This window comes from Myodes glareolus, chromosome 2 (genome assembly GCF_982192425.1).
Source record: "Myodes glareolus chromosome 2, mMyoGla1.1, whole genome shotgun sequence".
Taxonomy (NCBI): Eukaryota; Metazoa; Chordata; class Mammalia; order Rodentia; family Cricetidae; genus Myodes; species Myodes glareolus.
In genome coordinates this window covers 63,750,684-63,769,994 of record NC_142027.1, presented here as the reverse complement: position 1 = coordinate 63,769,994, position 19,311 = coordinate 63,750,684, and the positions used below count along the sequence as shown (strand labels likewise).

Sequence of the window (19,311 nt, the reverse complement as noted above, 5' to 3'; positions counted from 1 at the left end):
CCAAAGCAAAGAACCCTGTTCAGTCCAACCTGTCTGGACTGACACAGCAAACATAAATAGTACGGCATTAGGCAGCTGACCTGTGATGGTCCGTTCTGTGGCCCCAGAAAGCTAATCCCCTACATTACCAAGTACTTTCCTTCACTTGTGGAACCCTCTACCCACAAGTCTTGTTTTACAGTCATTAACCCTTTCCCGTCCTAAAATGTATGCTTCCCTTTTGTATTCATGCAACTGTCTAGAAAACAATTACAACCCACACGAGTTTTATATGTAAAAACGAGATAAATGTTCTTCTTTTATTGTCTTGTTTGAGACATGGTTTCTCTGTGAAGCCCTACCTGTTTTGGAGCTTGCTCTGTAGACCAGGCTGGCCTCGAATTCGGAGATCCATCTGCCTCTGCCTCCCAAGTGCTGGGATTAAAGGTGTACAGCAACACAGCCTGATTCAAGATAAATGTTCTTGTTTTGTGAGACAGGGTCTCAGTATATGGCCCAGAATGGCTTCAAACTTGTAATACACTCATCTTAGCCTCCCAAGGGATAGGATTACAGGCACCTGTCACCATGCACAGCTTTAAAAATAAAAAATCAGAGAGTTTGTTTGTATAGGATCCAGCCTGATTCCGTCATTTTATTTACTTTTTTATAAGCACGGGTATTTTGCCTGCATGTCTGTCTGTGCATCACGTGTTCCTGATGCCAACAAAGGCCAGAAGAGGGCATCAGCTCCCCTGGACTGTTATAGACAGCTCTGAGTACCTTGAGGGTGCTGAGATGGAAACTGCCCTCTGAAAGAGCAGCCAGTGCTCTTAACCACTGACCACCTCTCCAGCCTGATTCTGCCCTTTAAAATAAACCCACAATTGACAAATAAAAAAGAAACTTCATCTATGACCAAAAAGGTTCACATCCATACCAATAAATTTGTAAAACTCAAGCAGGCAAAATGACATGGAGAACTTACTGTCTCAACTTGCAAACCCACCAAATAAGTATGTACACGGAGTCAGAAAATTATTTTAATAGTTACAAAACATTTGTACAGAATCAGTATAAAATAGTAATTGATTATTATAATTATGAGAATTGGCCTGCTGGCTCGGAGACCATCCCCGGGAGCCCGCCCTGATGACGTCTGTCACGCTTAGTTGATGAGATGACCAAAAAAAAAAAACCTCTACTCATTCTTTGGAGGCTTGAAGTGAATTCGGCAGCGTTCATTAAACACCTAAGATGTTCAAACAGAAACAGAAGTCATTGAGTTATCCTGTCAACAAGTTAGGAGGATGCTAGCATCTGATCTAGGTCAATAGGCTCAGGAAACAGAAAATTTCTTTAGCACACCAAATTAAACATGATGTACACCCTGGTAACATTCACTAGACAATTTCAATACCCATTAACTAGCTGGATATGCCTTCTGCTAAATTATGTGAATTTATGTATTTCTTGTTTGGGTCACCTTGCTTCCTAAAATCTGAAACATTTCCTAAGTGTTAGAGAATGCCCTCTGACTAAATGGGGCAATGCTACATAAAAATCTTGGCAGAGTCATGCATAAGAGTAACAGGGTTAAAAAGAGTAAGAGGTCTTGCTTTGTAGTTCATATTGGTCTTGAACTTATTATGTATCTTGGCCTGGACTCAAACTCACAGTCAGTCCTGCTTCAGCCTGGCTAAATTTTGATTTTTCTGTGGGCTAATAATACACAGAAGAATATTGTCTTTCAATGTAGTCACTGCTTAGTGTCCTGAGAACACTTAGGTTTAGTGGGATTGTAATCCCATCATGTTGAGGGGTACCCGTGACAACAAATCCAAACTGTTTCACTCCTACCACCTACCACACACTACATGTACCCAAACCCTCTGGACCAGCTCTTTACAGCTAGACATCCACCATACCCCTCTCCCATCAGAGCCCCAAAATAACTTATGACTTTACAGAGAATGTGTGCAAAGACAAACACTGCCAAAATCTTTCAAGCAGCATAGCCCTTATGTAGATGCAAGGGCGAGTATAGGCTACACTTTGGCAAGGAAGATAAAGAAATGCCATAAAGCAGTCAATTTATAGTCTGTGATTTATTCATGCCTTCACATGTTGTGAGTCTTTTTTTTTTTTTAAAGATAGATGTAATTATTTAATGACACAGGAAATATGCTGGCTACTAACAGGTAGAAGATGACTTCATTTATGACTTTTAGAAACAGTTAACAAGTCTGAGCTGGAAGGTTATATACCAAAACATCACCTCTGCTTAATGATTAATCTCTTTGTGTGGGTGTAGGTGAAAATTCTGAAACAAAATTATCTCTGTAACAAAAACCCCTGAAGAGACAAACAGTTACTAAATGCTAGAAGTTAGTCAATGTCCAGCAGTTGATCTCTAAGTCCAGAGAGATCTGGTCAGAGTGTGGAGAAACCTAGCTTGGCCAGAGTGTGGAGTGTGGTGAAGCCCAGCTCAGCTGTTCTCCCTTCTCTGGAATTTATTTATCTAAGTGGTTCCTTTCCACTTGATGTTCCCGGTGTAATTGCATTTAATGAGACTCAATGAATATTAACAGACACAAATGCAAAATAATGTTAGCAACTTTGGTTTTGTAAAAAGTAACTGCATAAAAGGCTAATTATAACAAATAACTTCTTTGACAGTTCTCAGTTAATTACAATAAAAACTCTGAATATTATATATGCCCATAATTAGTGTTAGGAGATGCACAGAATCACAAAACCCTCCAGCTGCTTGTAAAGCCATTGTGCCTCCACACAGAAGTGAGCACTCCCCACCCTCAGTCTGCCTGCACTTTTTGTCCCTCCCCTGGCTGCCCCTTGCTCGCTCAGTTCTCTACAAGAACCAACATTATTTCCTACCTTCCAGCTCCTGTCATTTACCACTTCTTCAACATTTAGTTCTGACTGCATCCATTTCAACTGCAAGAGAGGAAAAAGAAAAACAGAAATTCTGAGTGAAGAGTTAAACCTAGAACCCCAGTCGGGGTGGAGGCAGGCAGATCCTGGGAACTTGCTGGCCAGCCAATCTAGCTAAAACTGCAAGCTCCCAGAACAGTGGGAGACCCTGCCTCAAAAAACTAAGGTGGAGAAGTAATTGAGGAATACATCCTCACATCAACCTCTGGCTCACACACCAGCACAGGCGGCCATACCTCCCCCCCCTCCACACACTACGTACAAAATAAAGATAAAGCAAATTTTAAAAAGCACAGGTAATACACATTATATTAGAAAACTGTCCTTTCTGCCCGAGCACTCTGAGACACTGGGCCCTCCACAATTCAGCAAGTCTATCTCAAGGTATCCATCCGTCCCTTTTCTAGGGATGGGCTGGCCTGACTAACTGTGACAGGGAAGGAAAGAACAGCAAACCAGCCCAAGAGCAAAAAATTTCCCTGAAAAGAACCGGAAACAAAACCATTTCTAATAGATGTCACCATTGCTTATCTCAGGACAGAAATGAGCTTCCAGTGGGAAGGAGGAGCCACAAATTCAGCTGTGCAGAGCTTAGTCATGTAGAAAAAGACCCCTAGAAACTCCAGCTCTGCCTTCACTTCCTCAGTCAGCTCTGCTGGGCTGTGTGGGCCTATCTGGTGAGCTTATCTCCACCTGTCACAATCTATTATTCTACCTGGAAGTGTCCCTGAGGACATTCTGCACTGCCTGGGACTCCTAATGGGGAACCCTGGTTGACTGCCTCAAAAGGGCTTTCCCAAATGATTCCTGCTAGATATGTGGAGCGCCCAATCTGACGGTGCTACATACAGGATGATGGATATGTGAAGCGCCCAATCTGACGGTGTTATATACAGGCTGATGGAGAAGTGAGGATGCACCCACAGAAACCCAGCTTCCCAGGTGTCCACTGCTAGAACAAGGGCAAGAAACATCTTCTGTACCCAACACTGCAGTTACAAGGTTAGCGTGTGAACAAGCTTCTCAGCTGTTCTGCCCTCTCTCGCCTACAAAGAGTGCTGGCTGCTGAAGGTCACGGGCAGATCTGGAGGTGCTTGTTGGGATGCAAGACTTCTCTAATTCTCAAGTTCCAGGGAGGACCCCATCCCTGGAGGTGGGTGGTATAATATCCAAGAAGTTAAAAAGTTTGTCTAAAACTAACAGCAGAAAGAAAAACACTCCAGAAGTTTGATATCAACAGAATACAGATTTTACAATAGATACAACAGAGTACAGATCTTAATTTGCTACATTGTGCCATATACATAATTTGGATTCAGCTCTAATTTAAAGAAACAGTAAGTAGGTGAGAAAAATGTTAAGAAGGTAATAAATGAGATAACTTTTAGTAAGAAAAGTTAAAAAGAACTTTTTTATTCTATTACTATAAAACTTCATGAAACGGCTTCCACATTGGAACATGAAACATGGGGTGACCTTGCTCTGAGTTTCCTACGTTAGGGTCACTCATCCGTAGCTCCAGAATAAACTAGATCATATTTGAAATGGGGAGGGTAGGATGAGGATGATAATGTTTTAGATAAGGATTCTATACAATAAAAGATAAAATGATTGGAATTTTCCTAAATGGAAAATATAAAAACAAAACAGGGACCCTAACCTACAAAGGCTGGAATAGGTTGTACAAGGTTTGTGAAGAATGAGTCTTACAGACGATATGTTTGATAATTAAAGGTTACTAAAATTCCTAACCACTCACTAGTTTGTGACTTTAGGGATGCCAGTTAATGTCCCTGCATCCTCACTGAATGAGGAAGAGCTGGACCGTCTGAAGGACTCTCTCTTACAGAGTCCACAACACCTGAGGGAGGTAAAGAGCCACCACTCCCTCTCCCCCAGCACTACTCACTGTGGCCTTATGGCCGGGAATCAGAGCTTACGTTTACTCACTGATTGCTTCCAATGCCCCTCCCTGTAGTCCCTGTGGCCCTGCCTTCCAGGCACTAAGGGCAAAGGGGCAGATGTGAGAGCTGAGTAAATAGACACAGTCACTCCTGAATATCAGGGCTTAGCTGAACTTTGTACTTCACTAGCAAGGGTAGCTTGACTCTGACTTTTCAGCACACGTCTTAGCAATCCTGCCCCACATGCCCAGTCAACATCTTCAACAAAATCCAGGATGTAAGGGTAGTACGGAGGCTGCATGTTCACACCACTGCTGCTCAAGCAGAGTCTACCTGGCTATGTGAATGGCTCAGCCTGGGCCCCCTTCCTCCTTCACTGTTAAGATGATGGATTAGTTGGAAAGGATGACCTTTCCTGAGAGTGGAGGACAGGTTCGCAGTCACACTCTGAAGAAACAGGTCGCTAGGCTGTGGTGGCGCACGCCTTTAACCCCAGTACTTGGGAGGCAGAGGGAGATGGATCTCTGAGTATCTAGACCAGACCTAGCTTGGTCTACAGAGAGAGTTCCAGGACAGGCTCCAAAGCTACAAAGAGAAACCTTGATTTGAAAAACAAACAAACAACAACAAAAAAACCCCAACCAACCAACCAAAAAAGAAAGCAAGCAAGCTTAAAGCTATTTAGTCCCTGACCAATTTTATAAAATAACATACAAATAATCCTGAATATGAAGGGGTGGGACAAGGACTATTCTAATAAATATACTATCTGGAGACTCCAATCACTGTCTGATGAGTAAGCAAGTATGGAACAGAGACCTAAGCAGTATTCATGGACGAAGAGAAACACAGAGGTGGGGCTGTCTCCAGGCAAACACTGAATTAGCAGAATAACCGAAAAAGCACAGCAGCCTGGCCTACTTGCTGTGTGCCCCCTGCAACTGGCTACATCTGCTAAACAAATACCAACCAAATTCCACAATTACCTTAGATAGATAGATGATTAGATAGAGACAGGCACATAGATTAGATGATAAATAGATAGAGCATGTTGCACTCTGCCTTTTCAGTCTCATCTGACACACAAGAACTATAAGTTGCCCACTGTGCTTTTTTTTTTTTTTTTGGTTTTTCAAGACAGGGTTTTTCAGTAGCTTTAGACCCTGGCCTGGAACTAGCTCTTATAGACCAGGCTGGCCTCAAACTCACAGAGATCCACCTGTCTCTGCCTCCTGAGTGCTGAGGCCACCACCGCACAGCAGTGTGCTATCTGTCTTAAGTAGACAACTATACTGATAATTATATGGTGGTCATGTAAGAAAAATTTCTATTATTAAGAAACAACAAGGGCTACAGAGATGGCTCGGGGTTAAGAACACTGGCTGCTCTTCCAGAGGACCTGGGTGAGCTGAATTTAATTCCTAGCACCAACATGGCAGTCCACAATATCTGTAACTTCAAGGTCTGATATCCTCACACAAACATACCTGCAAAAAAAGTTAAATGCAAATACTATACTACTTTACATATGGGACTTGAGAATCTGTGGACTTTGATCTCCCTGGCTGGAAGAGGATGAGTCCTGGAACCGATCCCCAGAACACCAAAGCACAACTTTTTTCTTGGTAAGCCACAAACAAGGGCTACAGAGCAACATTCCTGCCTCATTAAATGTATCATATGAGGAAAAAAGCTTCCTTTCATATATCCCTGAGTGAGCACTTGTCTTTTAAAATTGTTTATTTATTTGTGTTTGTGTGTGTGAGTACAAGTGTACACTTGCAAGTGGAGGCCTGAAGTTTGTTGTGTGTCTTTTCTAGACAACAGTGAGGTAGGGTCTCTGACTGAACCTGGTTCTAGTGAATTCTGGCTAGTCTAGCTAGCCAGCTTGTCCAGGGATCTCCTGTCTGCCTCCGGAGAGCTGTGATTACAGGGGGCCGACACGCCACTCAGGTTTTGTTTTTGCTGTTGGTGGTGGTTTAATTTATTTGATGTATATGGGTATTGTGCTTGCATGTTTGTATACCACGTACATGCCTGGTGCCTGCAGACACCATCAAGGGAGATCAGATCTTCTAGGACACTGGAATTACCAACAGTTATTAGCACCTGTGTGGGTGCTAGCAATCAAATCTTAAGTCCTCTGGATGAGCAGTCAGTGTTCTTAACCACTACGCCATCTTTCCAGGCCCACACCACCCAATTCTTTACAAGGGTTCTCAAGATCCAAATTACAGTTCTCATATTTGCAAAGCAAATAATTTATCTACTGATCCATCCTCCCAACCCTGACCTCATCATTTTTTAAAGTAATAACCAAAATTTCCTTGAAATTTTGCCTTAAAACTCTACTTTGAAGACTATATTTGGGAAACCTTTGCCCTAGACATGTAAAGTCTGCCCAACTTACCTTTGTCTGTTCTTTTCTAAGCTGCTTTAATAACGTTAAGTCATCCAGGTTCTTCTCTCTTTCTTCTCGGAGACTTTTTACTACTTCTGAGGTTTGGGCTATACAGTTCTTTATAACTCTGTCCCTACTGACATGAGCTGCCATCAACTAAAAGAACAAAGGAATGAAAAGAGGAAAAGAAATCACATTAGTTTGTTACATTTTAGTGTTAGGAAAACCAATTTGAACCTTCAGAAAATTAATAGCTTAAGTTTTTTTTTTTTTTAAAAATTGAATCTCTTGAAGAGATCATTTTGGATTGGCTAAATCACCTAAAAGCAGATTCAGAGGGAAAACCTCGGAAGGCGCAGAGGACAAGGCTAGGCTACCTCCGCCCACAGTCCAGGCCACCTCTCCTGCTCCTCCCTCCTGTCTCCGGCAGCCGTCCTTGCTAGTTCACCACTCCCAGCACATGCTCCTGTACCCTATAGCCACCTTCCCCGCCACTTCTGCTTGTCTTCCTTCTTTTTGTCTTTTCTGGCTGTTTTCAGTCCCGTGTTGTTAACAAGGGGAAGATGTTAAGGCAGTAAGTGATGTGGAGAATAATACAAAGAATGTTACTTAACTTTGCCATTAGAGGTCTTTTCAAAAATCTCAAGTAAGTATTGATAAAGAAAACCTGAGGCACAGATTAGTGGTTGTATCCGTTTTGTGTGTTGATTGCAAGGACAGCTGACAGAATGATTCCAATAATCCCTTCTTAGAGTAATACATTCAAGAACAGCCTTTCTCCATCTGTCTTGGGTAGCAAGGTCTAACGATTGTGGTTCAAGGAGGAGAGTATCAAAAATTGACCACATTCAGATATACCAAGACATAAGTGGACCATCAAACATCCAAGGTATGCTAGGACTTGGACTCACCCCCACTTACAATGACTAAACACCACACCATCCAATTTTCTAAAATCACAGTATTTACTTGATTGCTCAATAGAATGGCAATCTTTAATAAAAAAAAAACCAAAAAAACAGAACCTAGATGCTAGTAGGTAGTGTTCTAAATTTAATTAAATAAATAAGTTTGTCCACAAAAGCATACTGTCTATTTAAGCAAAAGGCCATGCATGCATAAGCCAAACAATTCTGCTCCCATTCTTTATAACCATTTCTTCACAGATTTGTGCATACGCCACACACTGTCTGGAGCTGTAGAAACCACATTGAAACTAGTATACTTCCACTTTCAAGTGCACGCAAAGAAATATAAGGATGGCTTGTGCTTTTCACAGCGTATGTACAAGTCACTTTGTCTGCAAAGAAAGGGACGAAAGAAACACAAAGGAGAGACTCAGAGATAAACTTACAGACTCATAAAGCTGTCTACAGGTTTGGCTGGCATCAATCTTCCCTGCAAAGGAAGCTGTTGGAACCGTAGTGTTTAATTCATGTACTATTCTGTCGTCAATTGTCCTCATCACCTTGAGTAATTCCTATATATATTTAAAATAAAAAGAATATAAACTCAATGAAGTGTTAAGTGTTTAAAATTAAATACTTAAGCAAAAAGAAAAAAGAAATCTTAGATATTTTACAACTACTTTATGTAAGAGGAAAACAAGCTAAACAGAGTATACCCAAAATGTCTTTATCACAAGGATAATGGGTAGGATATGTAATAGTGATTCTCACAGAGGACTCTGAGTCTATCTCTGTGGCTCAACAGTGAAATCCCATGGTCTGGAATGATACCCAGCAAACTGTCTTCCAACTCCAACACAGCCAAAGAGGGTCCCCAACCTGGACACCACACACTCCCCACAACCATGCCACCGCTCCAGTTCCGCATGGACAGGACCAGTCAGCTCACAGACACGAAGCAGCACATGCCAGCTTTACCTTCCAGCACTTTGACTTTCTATGAGTGTAGATATTTTTGTGATAAAAATGGAACGTTGGTACTAGAGAAAAAAACATACTTTGGCTTCTTTAATTCATTGAACAAGTAGGAATTAGTTTTAGTTGTTCTTTAGTAACCCTGGGTAACATTTCTCAAGACTCTACTTCCCTTCAAATGGTCTCCAACTCACACACACCTAACCCAAAGGACAATATACCAAAAGTTATGATCTCTGAGTGGCTGGGGATGTTGCCCAGTAGCAGAGCACTTGCCTACCTCCTGCGAGGCCCTGAGTTCCATCCCCAGGAACCTACTGTTCCCAAAAGAAAAAAGAAAAAGAGCTCTGGGTACCCACACTGCAGGCAGCGCTCGCACTCCTCGCCAGAGAGCTAAGCTGTCCTCAGTTAACAGAAACACGGGACTGAGTTTCCAACAGTAGACACTTCTCTCTCGCTCGCTTTTTCCTGGGACGGGGTTTTCTCTGTGTAGCCCAGGCTGGCCGCAAACTCAGATTCACCTGCCTCTGCTTCCCAAGTGCTGGGATTAAAGGCGTGTACCACTGCCAGGCTACACTTCTCTTTTTTATATACACCCCCCCACACACACAAAACACCACTCCCACTGAAAACCTGCTGAGAAAACAATTATATTAAATTACAAACACACTTATTTGTGGAAACTTCGAAATTAGCATTTAACATTGACATGTATTAGAGGAAACTTCACCAAACCATCTCCCTCAACATAAACCCTCTTTCTTTCCTTTGTCAAATTAAACCCATGACTGAAGCCAACACTTTCACTTTTTCTCCTATGTATTAAAAACGTTCCTTATCATTAGCGTTACCATCTGTCAAGTCACAGGATGTCCATATATCTAGAAATGAGCTCAAGATGGACTACAAAGGATTTACAGAGGTTATGGTTAAAAAGCCAGCATTCCTTAGGAACTTGTGAAACTGGTTCCCATTTGCCAAAGGAGTCATTTCCCTAGTCTCTGGCAGAAGGGACATGGTGACATAGCAGAGCCAGCCCATCAGCCTCCAGGCTCCCTCAGTCCTCCACTAAGGGTGCTTGTTACACATTTTCAAGTCCACAGTAGCCTCCTGGCCCTTTCTCCCTCCCAGCTACTCATCCTTCAGCACCCCACACCTCCAACCCCCTCCCTCCACACCCTAACTCCCCCCACGCTGTATTTCCTAGCTCTTGTTATGCTCTCTCAATCTGTCTCTGTCACTCTGTCCTCCCCCATTTCCCTAGCCACAAGCAGTCTTAATTCTTTTTCTTTCTTTTTCTCTCTTTTATTCACAATAAGAACCTTCTTCTTGGGCTGGAGAGATGATTCAGAGGTTAAGAGCACTGGCTGAGTTCAATTCCTAGCAACCACATGGTGGCTCACAACCTTTTGTAATGAGATCTGGTGTCCTCTTCTGGTGTGGAAGTATACATGCAGGCAGAACACTGTATACATAATAAATCTTAAAAAACAAACAAACAGGGGCTGGAGAGATGGCTCAGTGGTTAAGAGCACTGGCTGCTCTTCCAAAGGTCCTGAGTTCAATTCCCAGCAACCACATGGTGGCTCACAACCATCTGTAATGAGATCTGGCGCCCTCCTCTGGCGTGCAGGCATACATGGCGGCAGAATGTTGCATATATAATAAATAAATAAATCTTTAAAACAAACAAACAAAAAACCCAAAAACCTTCTTAACCTTACCAGAATGTCCATTTCAGTGATTCTTTATTGCATCCCCTCACATATACCTTCCTTTTAGAAAAATTTGAAAAAATATTTAATTACCCAATTAAATTAGTAATTAATATATTAACAGGTTTACTATTTATACACTCATGAATATTTTTATGAAATTGAGATACTATGTAACATTTTAAAAATGATTTATTTTTATTTTATATGCATGGGTCTTTTGCCTGCCTGCATGTCTGTGTGAGAGTGTTGGATCCCCTGGAACTTGAGTTACAGACAGCTGTGAACTACTATGTGGGTGCCGGAATTGAACCCAGGTCCTCCGGAAAAGCAGCCAGTGTTCTTAACCACTGAGCCATCTTTCCAGCCCCCACTATGCAACTTTTAAAAATGACGTATTGTGAACATTTTGCCTTGATACTAAAAATGCCTTGAAGAATCCACACCACCCCAGTCCTGGGAATCAAACTCAAATCCTCATGCATGCCAGGCTAGTGCTCCATCACTAATCTACTCCCAGTTTCCTTGAAGACAAATTTAACCTTCTGTAAAGACTTTGTCTGTGAAAGAGGCAAGAGTGTTGCTAATTGTAATCGTTTTGTCCATTTAATCAGAGCACGTAGTCTAAATTATGTCCTACAACTTGTTCACCTTAAACTGTAGAATATTTTAATAGCCTGCTCATGATCTCAAAGCAGAAAAAACCAGCTTTCACAACATCCATAATATGGATTAATAAATCACAGGCAAGGACTCATGAGAAAGCCCAACAGAAAGCGCCTGCTGTCAAGCCTGATGACCCGAGTTCAATCCCCAGACCCACATGCCGGAAGGAGGAAACCAACTCCCACAGGTTGTCCTCTGACCTCCACTCACTTCAATACCATTGCACAAGCAGTCCCTTCCCCAAATAAATAAAACAACAGAACACCACAGGCAAATAAGTTCATTACCTTGTCTCCTTTCCCTGTATCTACTTCTGCTGATAGTATTCTTTGCAAACCATAATTCTTAGGGGACAATCTCAACATAGTCCCTGGACAACTACCATTTTAAATATTATGCCATACAATGCCATGAATTGTAAATTTCAAACAAACGATGAGTCACTTGGGGAGTCACAGGGAAGAAAGAAGCTGGGTGTGCTGGCACAAGCCTGTGAACTTAGCACTCAGGAGGCTGAGACAGGAGAGTCATGAGTTGGAGACTAGCAAGGATTATGTAGCAAGATCTTATCTCGGGGCAGGGGAGGGATAGATCAGACAAAGCCAACCCAACCTCCTTTTAACATGACTGCTTTTTTCAGAACCCCTTTAGAAATCGCCTTCAAATTCTTCTTTTCCTCCCTTGCAGTGAGGAAAAACTTATCTTCTGAGGCCAAGTTTCAGATGTACTTTTTAGATAGTTTTCCTTGGCCAGGAAAGTTCTCAGCGACTTTCTTCTCTGAAAGGCACCGCGGTTACAGTCCCAGAGTTCATCTTTCCACCTAACTCACACTGCGCTCGGGCAGTTGCTGAGAGAGAGAGAGAGAGAGAGAGAGAGAGAGAGAGAGAGAGAGAGAGAGAGAGAAGCACTGTGGGAAAGAGAAATCTTATGGAATGAAACAGGATCAAGTTGGGGCTCTGAGCTGTCTTGGCTAGGAGATGAAGAAACATCTCTGACAAAGACCAGACATTCTCTTAGGCAGAACCTAGCTTCAAATCTTAACCTGGGGTACCTGCAGAGGTCAGAGAGCTAGAAAGGGGACATCAGAGAGAAGGAAAGGAGGTGGGACAGCAGGACACACGGACATGAGAGTAGAATGGGAGAAGATTGGGGTTTAGGCTGGAGCAGGATGGGAGGCAGGTAGAGAAGACAGGCTAGAGGGAAGTGTTAAACCAAACTAAGACTCGGGAAAAATTCCTATTGAAAGCTACTTTCTAAGTTACTTAAAATATAATTTGTTTTTTAAAAAGTTTAAAGGGGGTTCCCTGCATGGGTGGATACTGGTCCTCCCCAAAGCCACATTATTATATAAAAATCCCAATGCCAACTGTAGGATACCTCCTACAAGCAGTAAGGCCCTAGTGCCCCCCCCAAACAATACAGGTTATTATCATTACTCTTAGTTATCCACCAGACTCCATGGTAAGATTCAATTGCTGAGGACACCATACACTTTGGTCATAGGACATAAAGACATGCAAGAAGCATCCTTCCTGTTGGATAGCTTTTATAGTGCCAAAAGATGCTATGTAGGCTCCTAGGGAAGAAAAGTCATGGACAATCTTACCTAGCTGTGGGCCTCATAAATTACAATAACAACAACCTGCCAGACAAGACATATGGGGTTGACTGCTCCACATAACTCACACCTGGTACTGTAAACTGGGTTAGGAAACCATGGCTGAAGAGGTCATAGGCCCTATAGTGGAACCTACTACTGTTGTTTTTGCCAAATGGACAAGCTGCTAAGATGCCTTCTAAATACTTATGCTTATATCCATAGACTAGTGCTGTTCTATCTTTGTCAGAGAAGCTTCTTTTTGGCAGTGGATGGAGGTAATGCACAGACTCCTAATTGGTCAAAGTACTGACAATAGGTGACAACTGGCTGCTTGGTCCTAGAATCTGAACCATTCCCTCCAAGGCTCAGATACCACAGAGAAGATAGCAGGAAGAATGTAAAAGCGAGAGATGGCTCAGTGGTTAAGAGACCTGGATGCTCATCCAGAGGACCCAGGTTCTTCCCAGCACCCTAGCTACACAGGAGGCTCACAACCATTCACAACTCCAGTTCCAGGGGATCTCACTCCCTCGTTTAGACTCTGAGGGTACTAGGCATGTAGGTAGTGCACAGACATACATGCAGGTAAAACACATATAAATATTTTTAAAAGATTTGTTTTTAAACTGTACAGTGTACTATTTTTGGACTGTTAACAAGTTACCAAATACGCCTTTAGGTAACCCTGTACTGGTGGCATTTTTAATAACCACTACGCTTGCCTGGTATAATACGGGGGTTGTAAACTGGAATGCAAATTTATTGCAGGTTTAGCATCATTAAGAGCTCAAGAACTGCCAGGATGCCCCCATGACAGCCACTTAAAATAGACCGCTGAATGCATGACAAAATACAGAGTAAGACAAGACTCACTACTGTAGGGGATGTTGCAGGATTTTAATATAATATTTTCTGAGAAGAATAGAAAATGAGTGAAATGCTCTAAGAACGGTGGGGTTATATGATCAGATTTATGTTCTGAAACGACTGCCTAGAAAGTGGACTGGACACCAGGATAGATGTAAGGAGACCAGTTGGAAGGCTGACAAAGCAATCCAGGCAAAAGATTATATGGCTTAAAATTTGTTGAGCTTTTATTGATGCTGAACTTTAACCATTTCTGCACTTAAGTACCGGCTATAACTTAATCATGGTAAACAAATCCTCCCAACAAAACAATGTGGACAAACTACTAACGTCTTTACATAACAATTTTTGTCTGCATTAATTGGGTAATTTGTCCACATTAGGTAATGGATCTACCTCTTTAAAAAATGTATTAGTGAGTGGGGTGTACATGTTCCATGGTGAGCATGTAGTCGATAGCTTTGTGGATTTGGTTCTCTCCATGTTTACACAAGTTCTCAGAATCAACTCTAGTTGTAATAAGGCTTGTGTGGCAAGCACTTTTACCTGAACCATCTTGTTGGTTTTGAGCCCACCCACTACTTTTGCAATCTTATCAACAGAATCTACAAATGAGGGCTGCCAAGTAGACTATTTTCCCCCTTTCTTGTGTACTGGTGGATTCCCAACCTATGATCTAGAGCTGGGCTTTTGATATAGCAGATGCTAGCATGAGAGGTTATTTAAACTGAAATTTATAATTTAAAACCTTCAGTTATGGTGGCTGGAGAAGTGGCTCGGTAGTTAACAGCACTCTTCCAAGGGACTTGGGTTCAAGCCCCAGCATCCACATGGGAGCTAACAATTGCCTCTAATATCTAATTCCAGTCCTAAGGGGACCCCAATGCCCTCTACCTGCTAGCAAAATGTCCATACAGACGAGATAAAAATAAGTCTTAAACCCTTCAACCACAGCAGCATACTAACAAGCTGGAGACCCACATGTTAGCAGCAACACTCCATGTAGACAGCACAAAGGCAGACTATTTTATCACCGCAGGGAGTTTAAGTGCACAGAGCCAACCAGGTGAAGGTGCACAATACACAAACCTGACAACCGAGTTCACTCCTGGAAGCCACATAAGGTGGAAGGACCAACTCCACAGACTGTCCTCTGACTTCCACACATGCATGCCCTGTACTCTCCCACATGCACACATTCACATAATAATTTTTACAGAAAAGGAATAAAAATACAATGCTAATATCTGAACTGATGACACACTTATTCCAGGACTGTTCAGAATTATAAGTTATTATTAAATTTTATAGATTGCAAAAAAGGAGAAAGAATAAAAAAAGACTGTAAGTGGCTTGCCCGGCCCATCTCCTTACAGTGGAAGAAGCATCAGAGCCCTTATGTCAACTCCAGGATATCTAGGATAAAGGCTGGGTGGTTTAAAGTCAACCCAAAATAAACTATGTATACCCGAATATATATTCCTAATGGAAATAAAGCATTCTGAAAAGGAATAGCGAGTTGACTTTTTCCAAGAGATGTATGAGCTGGGTCTTACCTGGAGAGAAAGGAAGGTACTTCCAAATGACAGGTATGGGGACAAAGTATGGAAATGACAAGAACATGTCAGGAACAAGTCAGGCCCAAGTAACAAGGCAGAGAGTTCAAATATATGACATAGAAAGGGGGTTGGGAGAGAGAAGCATTTGGGGATAAAAGTACAAGTCAAAGATTTTGCCTAGAGGCACACAAGAGGATCAGGTTCTAGAAAGGATTGACACACCATGTTTAGATCTTAGAACTTAGTTATATGACCTGACGTTTACACATAGCCTAGATCCTAAATTCAGATGAGGACACAAAGGTGACTCATGAAAGGAGACATCCCAAAGCCGCAAAAATGGCTAATCCCACAGCCTCTGACTCCTAACTGCTAGGATTAAAGTTGTGAGCCACCACGCCCAGTACAAAAGTGTATCAAATGTCATCGTGTGCAGAGTGTAACACTTGACAATAGGGATAAGTGGCTGTTACTAGTCTGTGCATTCATCAAGTTATACTAGCCTTCATTAGACTAATTCTCCTTCTACTTACAGCATCTTCACAGACCTCCTGTCTACTGCATCCCGGTGTATCAAGAAGCCATGACAAGGATTAACTGAAACCTAGATAAGGCTTAATTATGCTCACATATGCGTACATAAAACTACCTGTAACACATTTCTCAGGATATATACTCATTATTAAGCAATGCATGACTGTACAGGAAATGTATGCTATAACTTCTGCCTAGAATTCAACCGGTATTACCTAAGACCCAACTCAACTGTGACCTCTTGGTATATTTCTTTTTGAGCTCTTATGCATTTTATCCATAGCTCACTGTCTTCTACATGTTTTAATCCTCACTTAAAGCTCCTTTTTCATATCCTGTCTACCACGGTACCTCCTAAAGCTTGGTAGCTGGTAGATAACCTGATAGTGGCTAAATTGTGTAGCCTGGCGTGCATGCTAAAGCCCTTGTAGATAGGGATTTTAGGAATGAAAGTTAAGTGGAGGTCACAACAAGGCACACACTGGTTTCAGTTACTTGAGAAGCTGAGGCAGGACTTCTTGAGCCAGAATTATTTGGGCCAGGCTCCACAACAGTGTGAGACCTTGTCAAATATATACAAACATAACAGAAATGGAGGTCAACAGGGCAAGAACCCTAATCTGAGGTACTTATTAGAAGAAGAAGAGAGACATTAGGGACCCTGTCCAACTGCACAGACACAGACTAAAGGTGTGAGGACATGGTGAGAAAACAGCTACCTGCAAGGCCGGAAGAGACCTCACCAGAAATTAACCCCAACCCCAATCTTCCAAAAGTTCAGGCAACCACATTTCTGTTGTTTAAGCCATTTAGTCAGTAGTATTTAGTTATGGCAGCTTGAGCAGACTAAAAAGTACTCAAGGAATTTTCAAACGTATGTTAAAGTAAGAGTCGAAGCATTCAATTTTAAATTTTATTTTTTTGGATTCTATCTCATTTCGGAAATAAGGTATTTTCTGGGAGTTCTCTGTGGGGGCTTTAAAAAAAGTTAAAACTCTCTAAAAATCTTTTAAGCTTAAAATCAGAGCTGTGTGAAAACAAAAGCAGAGTAGTACTAATAGTTGGGACTGGACAGGAAGGGACAGGGAATGCCTAGGAAAGCCCATCAGAACACTTTTGAAGGTGAAAGCATTCATTTTGATGTTGACAGACGTTTGCCTTACAAGTATATGTCAATGTCAAACTATGCCAAGTACTCACAAATATATGTGGACTACAATATATGCAAAATATATCCCTCCAAAATAGTGAACAAATGCTGAATCCAGTTAATGATACGCAGGCAGCATATTTAAAAGCACTCGACTTTTGCAACTGGCTTTGAAATTCCTCAAATTAAAAGGTGGACTAATGGATTGAGAGGTGGATAAATACATATACATACAGTCAGAGCAGATACATAAGGATTTAGATGAAGTATACAAGGGCATTTACAGTACAATTCTTTCATAATTATGGGGTAAAATCCTACCTAATATTTACAATAAAAAGAAAGACATATGACCTTCAGTTTCTTTCCACTGGTATTGAGCGCAGGACTTCCCATAGTTAGATACTTACATATAAAATGATCTAACGGCTCTTAAGAATGCAAACTTTGATCAATAATTTGTGAGAATTCCAGTCAACCATGTCTTATTATCTTACCAAATGCACCTAAAATTAAGCTATATTAAGGTTTTACATTATTATAGCATCTTCATGCATGTTCTGGTCCTATCTGTGAAGAAGTGGGAACAAAAAGTAATACCTATTTACAAGGAGGTTAGAAGACAAGCTAAGGCCAGTTCTGGGTAAACAGGGGTTTTGACTTTTAAGTTGGATATTTATTAAATTTTTTGCCAAAGCTGGGCGGTGATGGCACATGCCTTTAGTTCCAGCAAATCAGGAGGCAGAGGCAGGCAGATCTCTGTGAGTTCGAGGCCAGCCTGGTCTACAAGAGCTAGTTTCCAGGACAGGCTCGTAAGCTATAGAGAAACCTTGTCTTGAAAAACCAAAAATCGGTTACCAAAGAGATCAATTTGATGAGGTTATCTTAAAGAATACTACTACCTACAAACTACTCAAAGTATTAAGATTATTAGAGCTAGGTCAACGATGATATGTGAAACGAAATTTCACTATCTTTAGCTTAAAAATAGGCAACTCTAGTTTAGTATCAGAACACGTGAAAACTGATCAACATCGAGATTATTATTCTTGAATTCTTGGGTAAGTATTAAGTTCTGCACCTTTGTTGTTTTTAATACAAAAATACACAATTTTTTCCTTAAGTGTCAGGATCAAGAAGGCATTAGCACGGACCAAATATGAGAATTAACCCTCCCTCAAAGCTTTCAAATAGTCTGCCTCACCAAAACAGGGCACTATCGTAAATATTTTATCAAGTATACAAGGCCTTTCACTTCTTTCTTTCCCACAAAAGCTCAACTCAGAAGTGGGAGAGGAACGGCAGAAGCTGGGAACTAAGTTCGGGGAACCGCTGAACTGTTGCAATTCCTACCCACAGCTTCCGAGCTCGACTTTAGCACTTCGGAATGAGGCAGAGGACCTCAGCCACCTACCTCCCAGCACTGAGCAGCTACGCTTTCCAAGGCCACCCCTAGCCCCCATGACCTCCAAAGGTTCCCCTAAAAAAAAAAAAGGCTCGGAACCGCCTGCTTTTCCCACAACTTGTCCATACTCCCTCCCAGGCCAAAGCACGAAACAGGATCTGGGAACAAAAGACTGGACAAGCCTTCCACATGAGGAAAACCTCATCACCTGGAACTCGGCAAACTCTTCACAGTTCACACCGCCACTGGGCGCCGCCATATTGGACGACCACGAGGACCCCGCTGCTGGCCAATCACCATGGAGCAGAGGTGTCCGCGGTGCTGCCTGATAGCAAGTAGTGGGAGCCCGGAGCAGAAACCGCGGCTCGCCTTTCTCTGAGCCTTTCCACTGTCCCTAGAGCATAGAGGTGCTTGTTAATAAGGAACGGGACTCCGGAGAAAGCGTCGAAAAACAGGGGCGTTTGGGACAGTGAGGGTGGGCAATCGGTGAGAATGACTAAGTCCTTTTTTTTTTTTTTTAAAAAAAAATCACTAAGTGGAAGCAGGCTTCCCTCAAGGACATTCCCGATGCCTGCACACCGCAGGACCCTGGGCCCCGAGTCCCCCCGCGTGTGTGATTCGCTGGCACCGTCCTAAAACGCTACTCAGCACATGTCACCCTCTCTCGTCGGTCTTCAGGCCCGGGCAGGCTGG

General features: G+C 42.1%; 1 protein-coding gene across 1 annotated transcript; it reads right to left on the bottom strand.

The window, feature by feature from the left end:
- Positions 1–1,009: 1,009 nt before the first annotated feature.
- Positions 1,010–19,275, bottom strand: Mix23 (mitochondrial matrix import factor 23). Its single transcript, XM_048454206.3, has 5 exons — positions 18,827–19,275; positions 8,594–8,719; positions 7,249–7,395; positions 2,878–2,937; positions 1,010–1,231 (listed from the first exon to the last, which is right to left on the bottom strand). The coding sequence occupies exons 1-5, from the start codon at positions 18,875–18,877 to the stop codon at positions 1,181–1,183; spliced, it is 435 nt and encodes a 144-aa protein (XP_048310163.1). The 5' UTR covers positions 18,878–19,275; the 3' UTR covers positions 1,010–1,180.
- Positions 19,276–19,311: the final 36 nt, after the last annotated feature.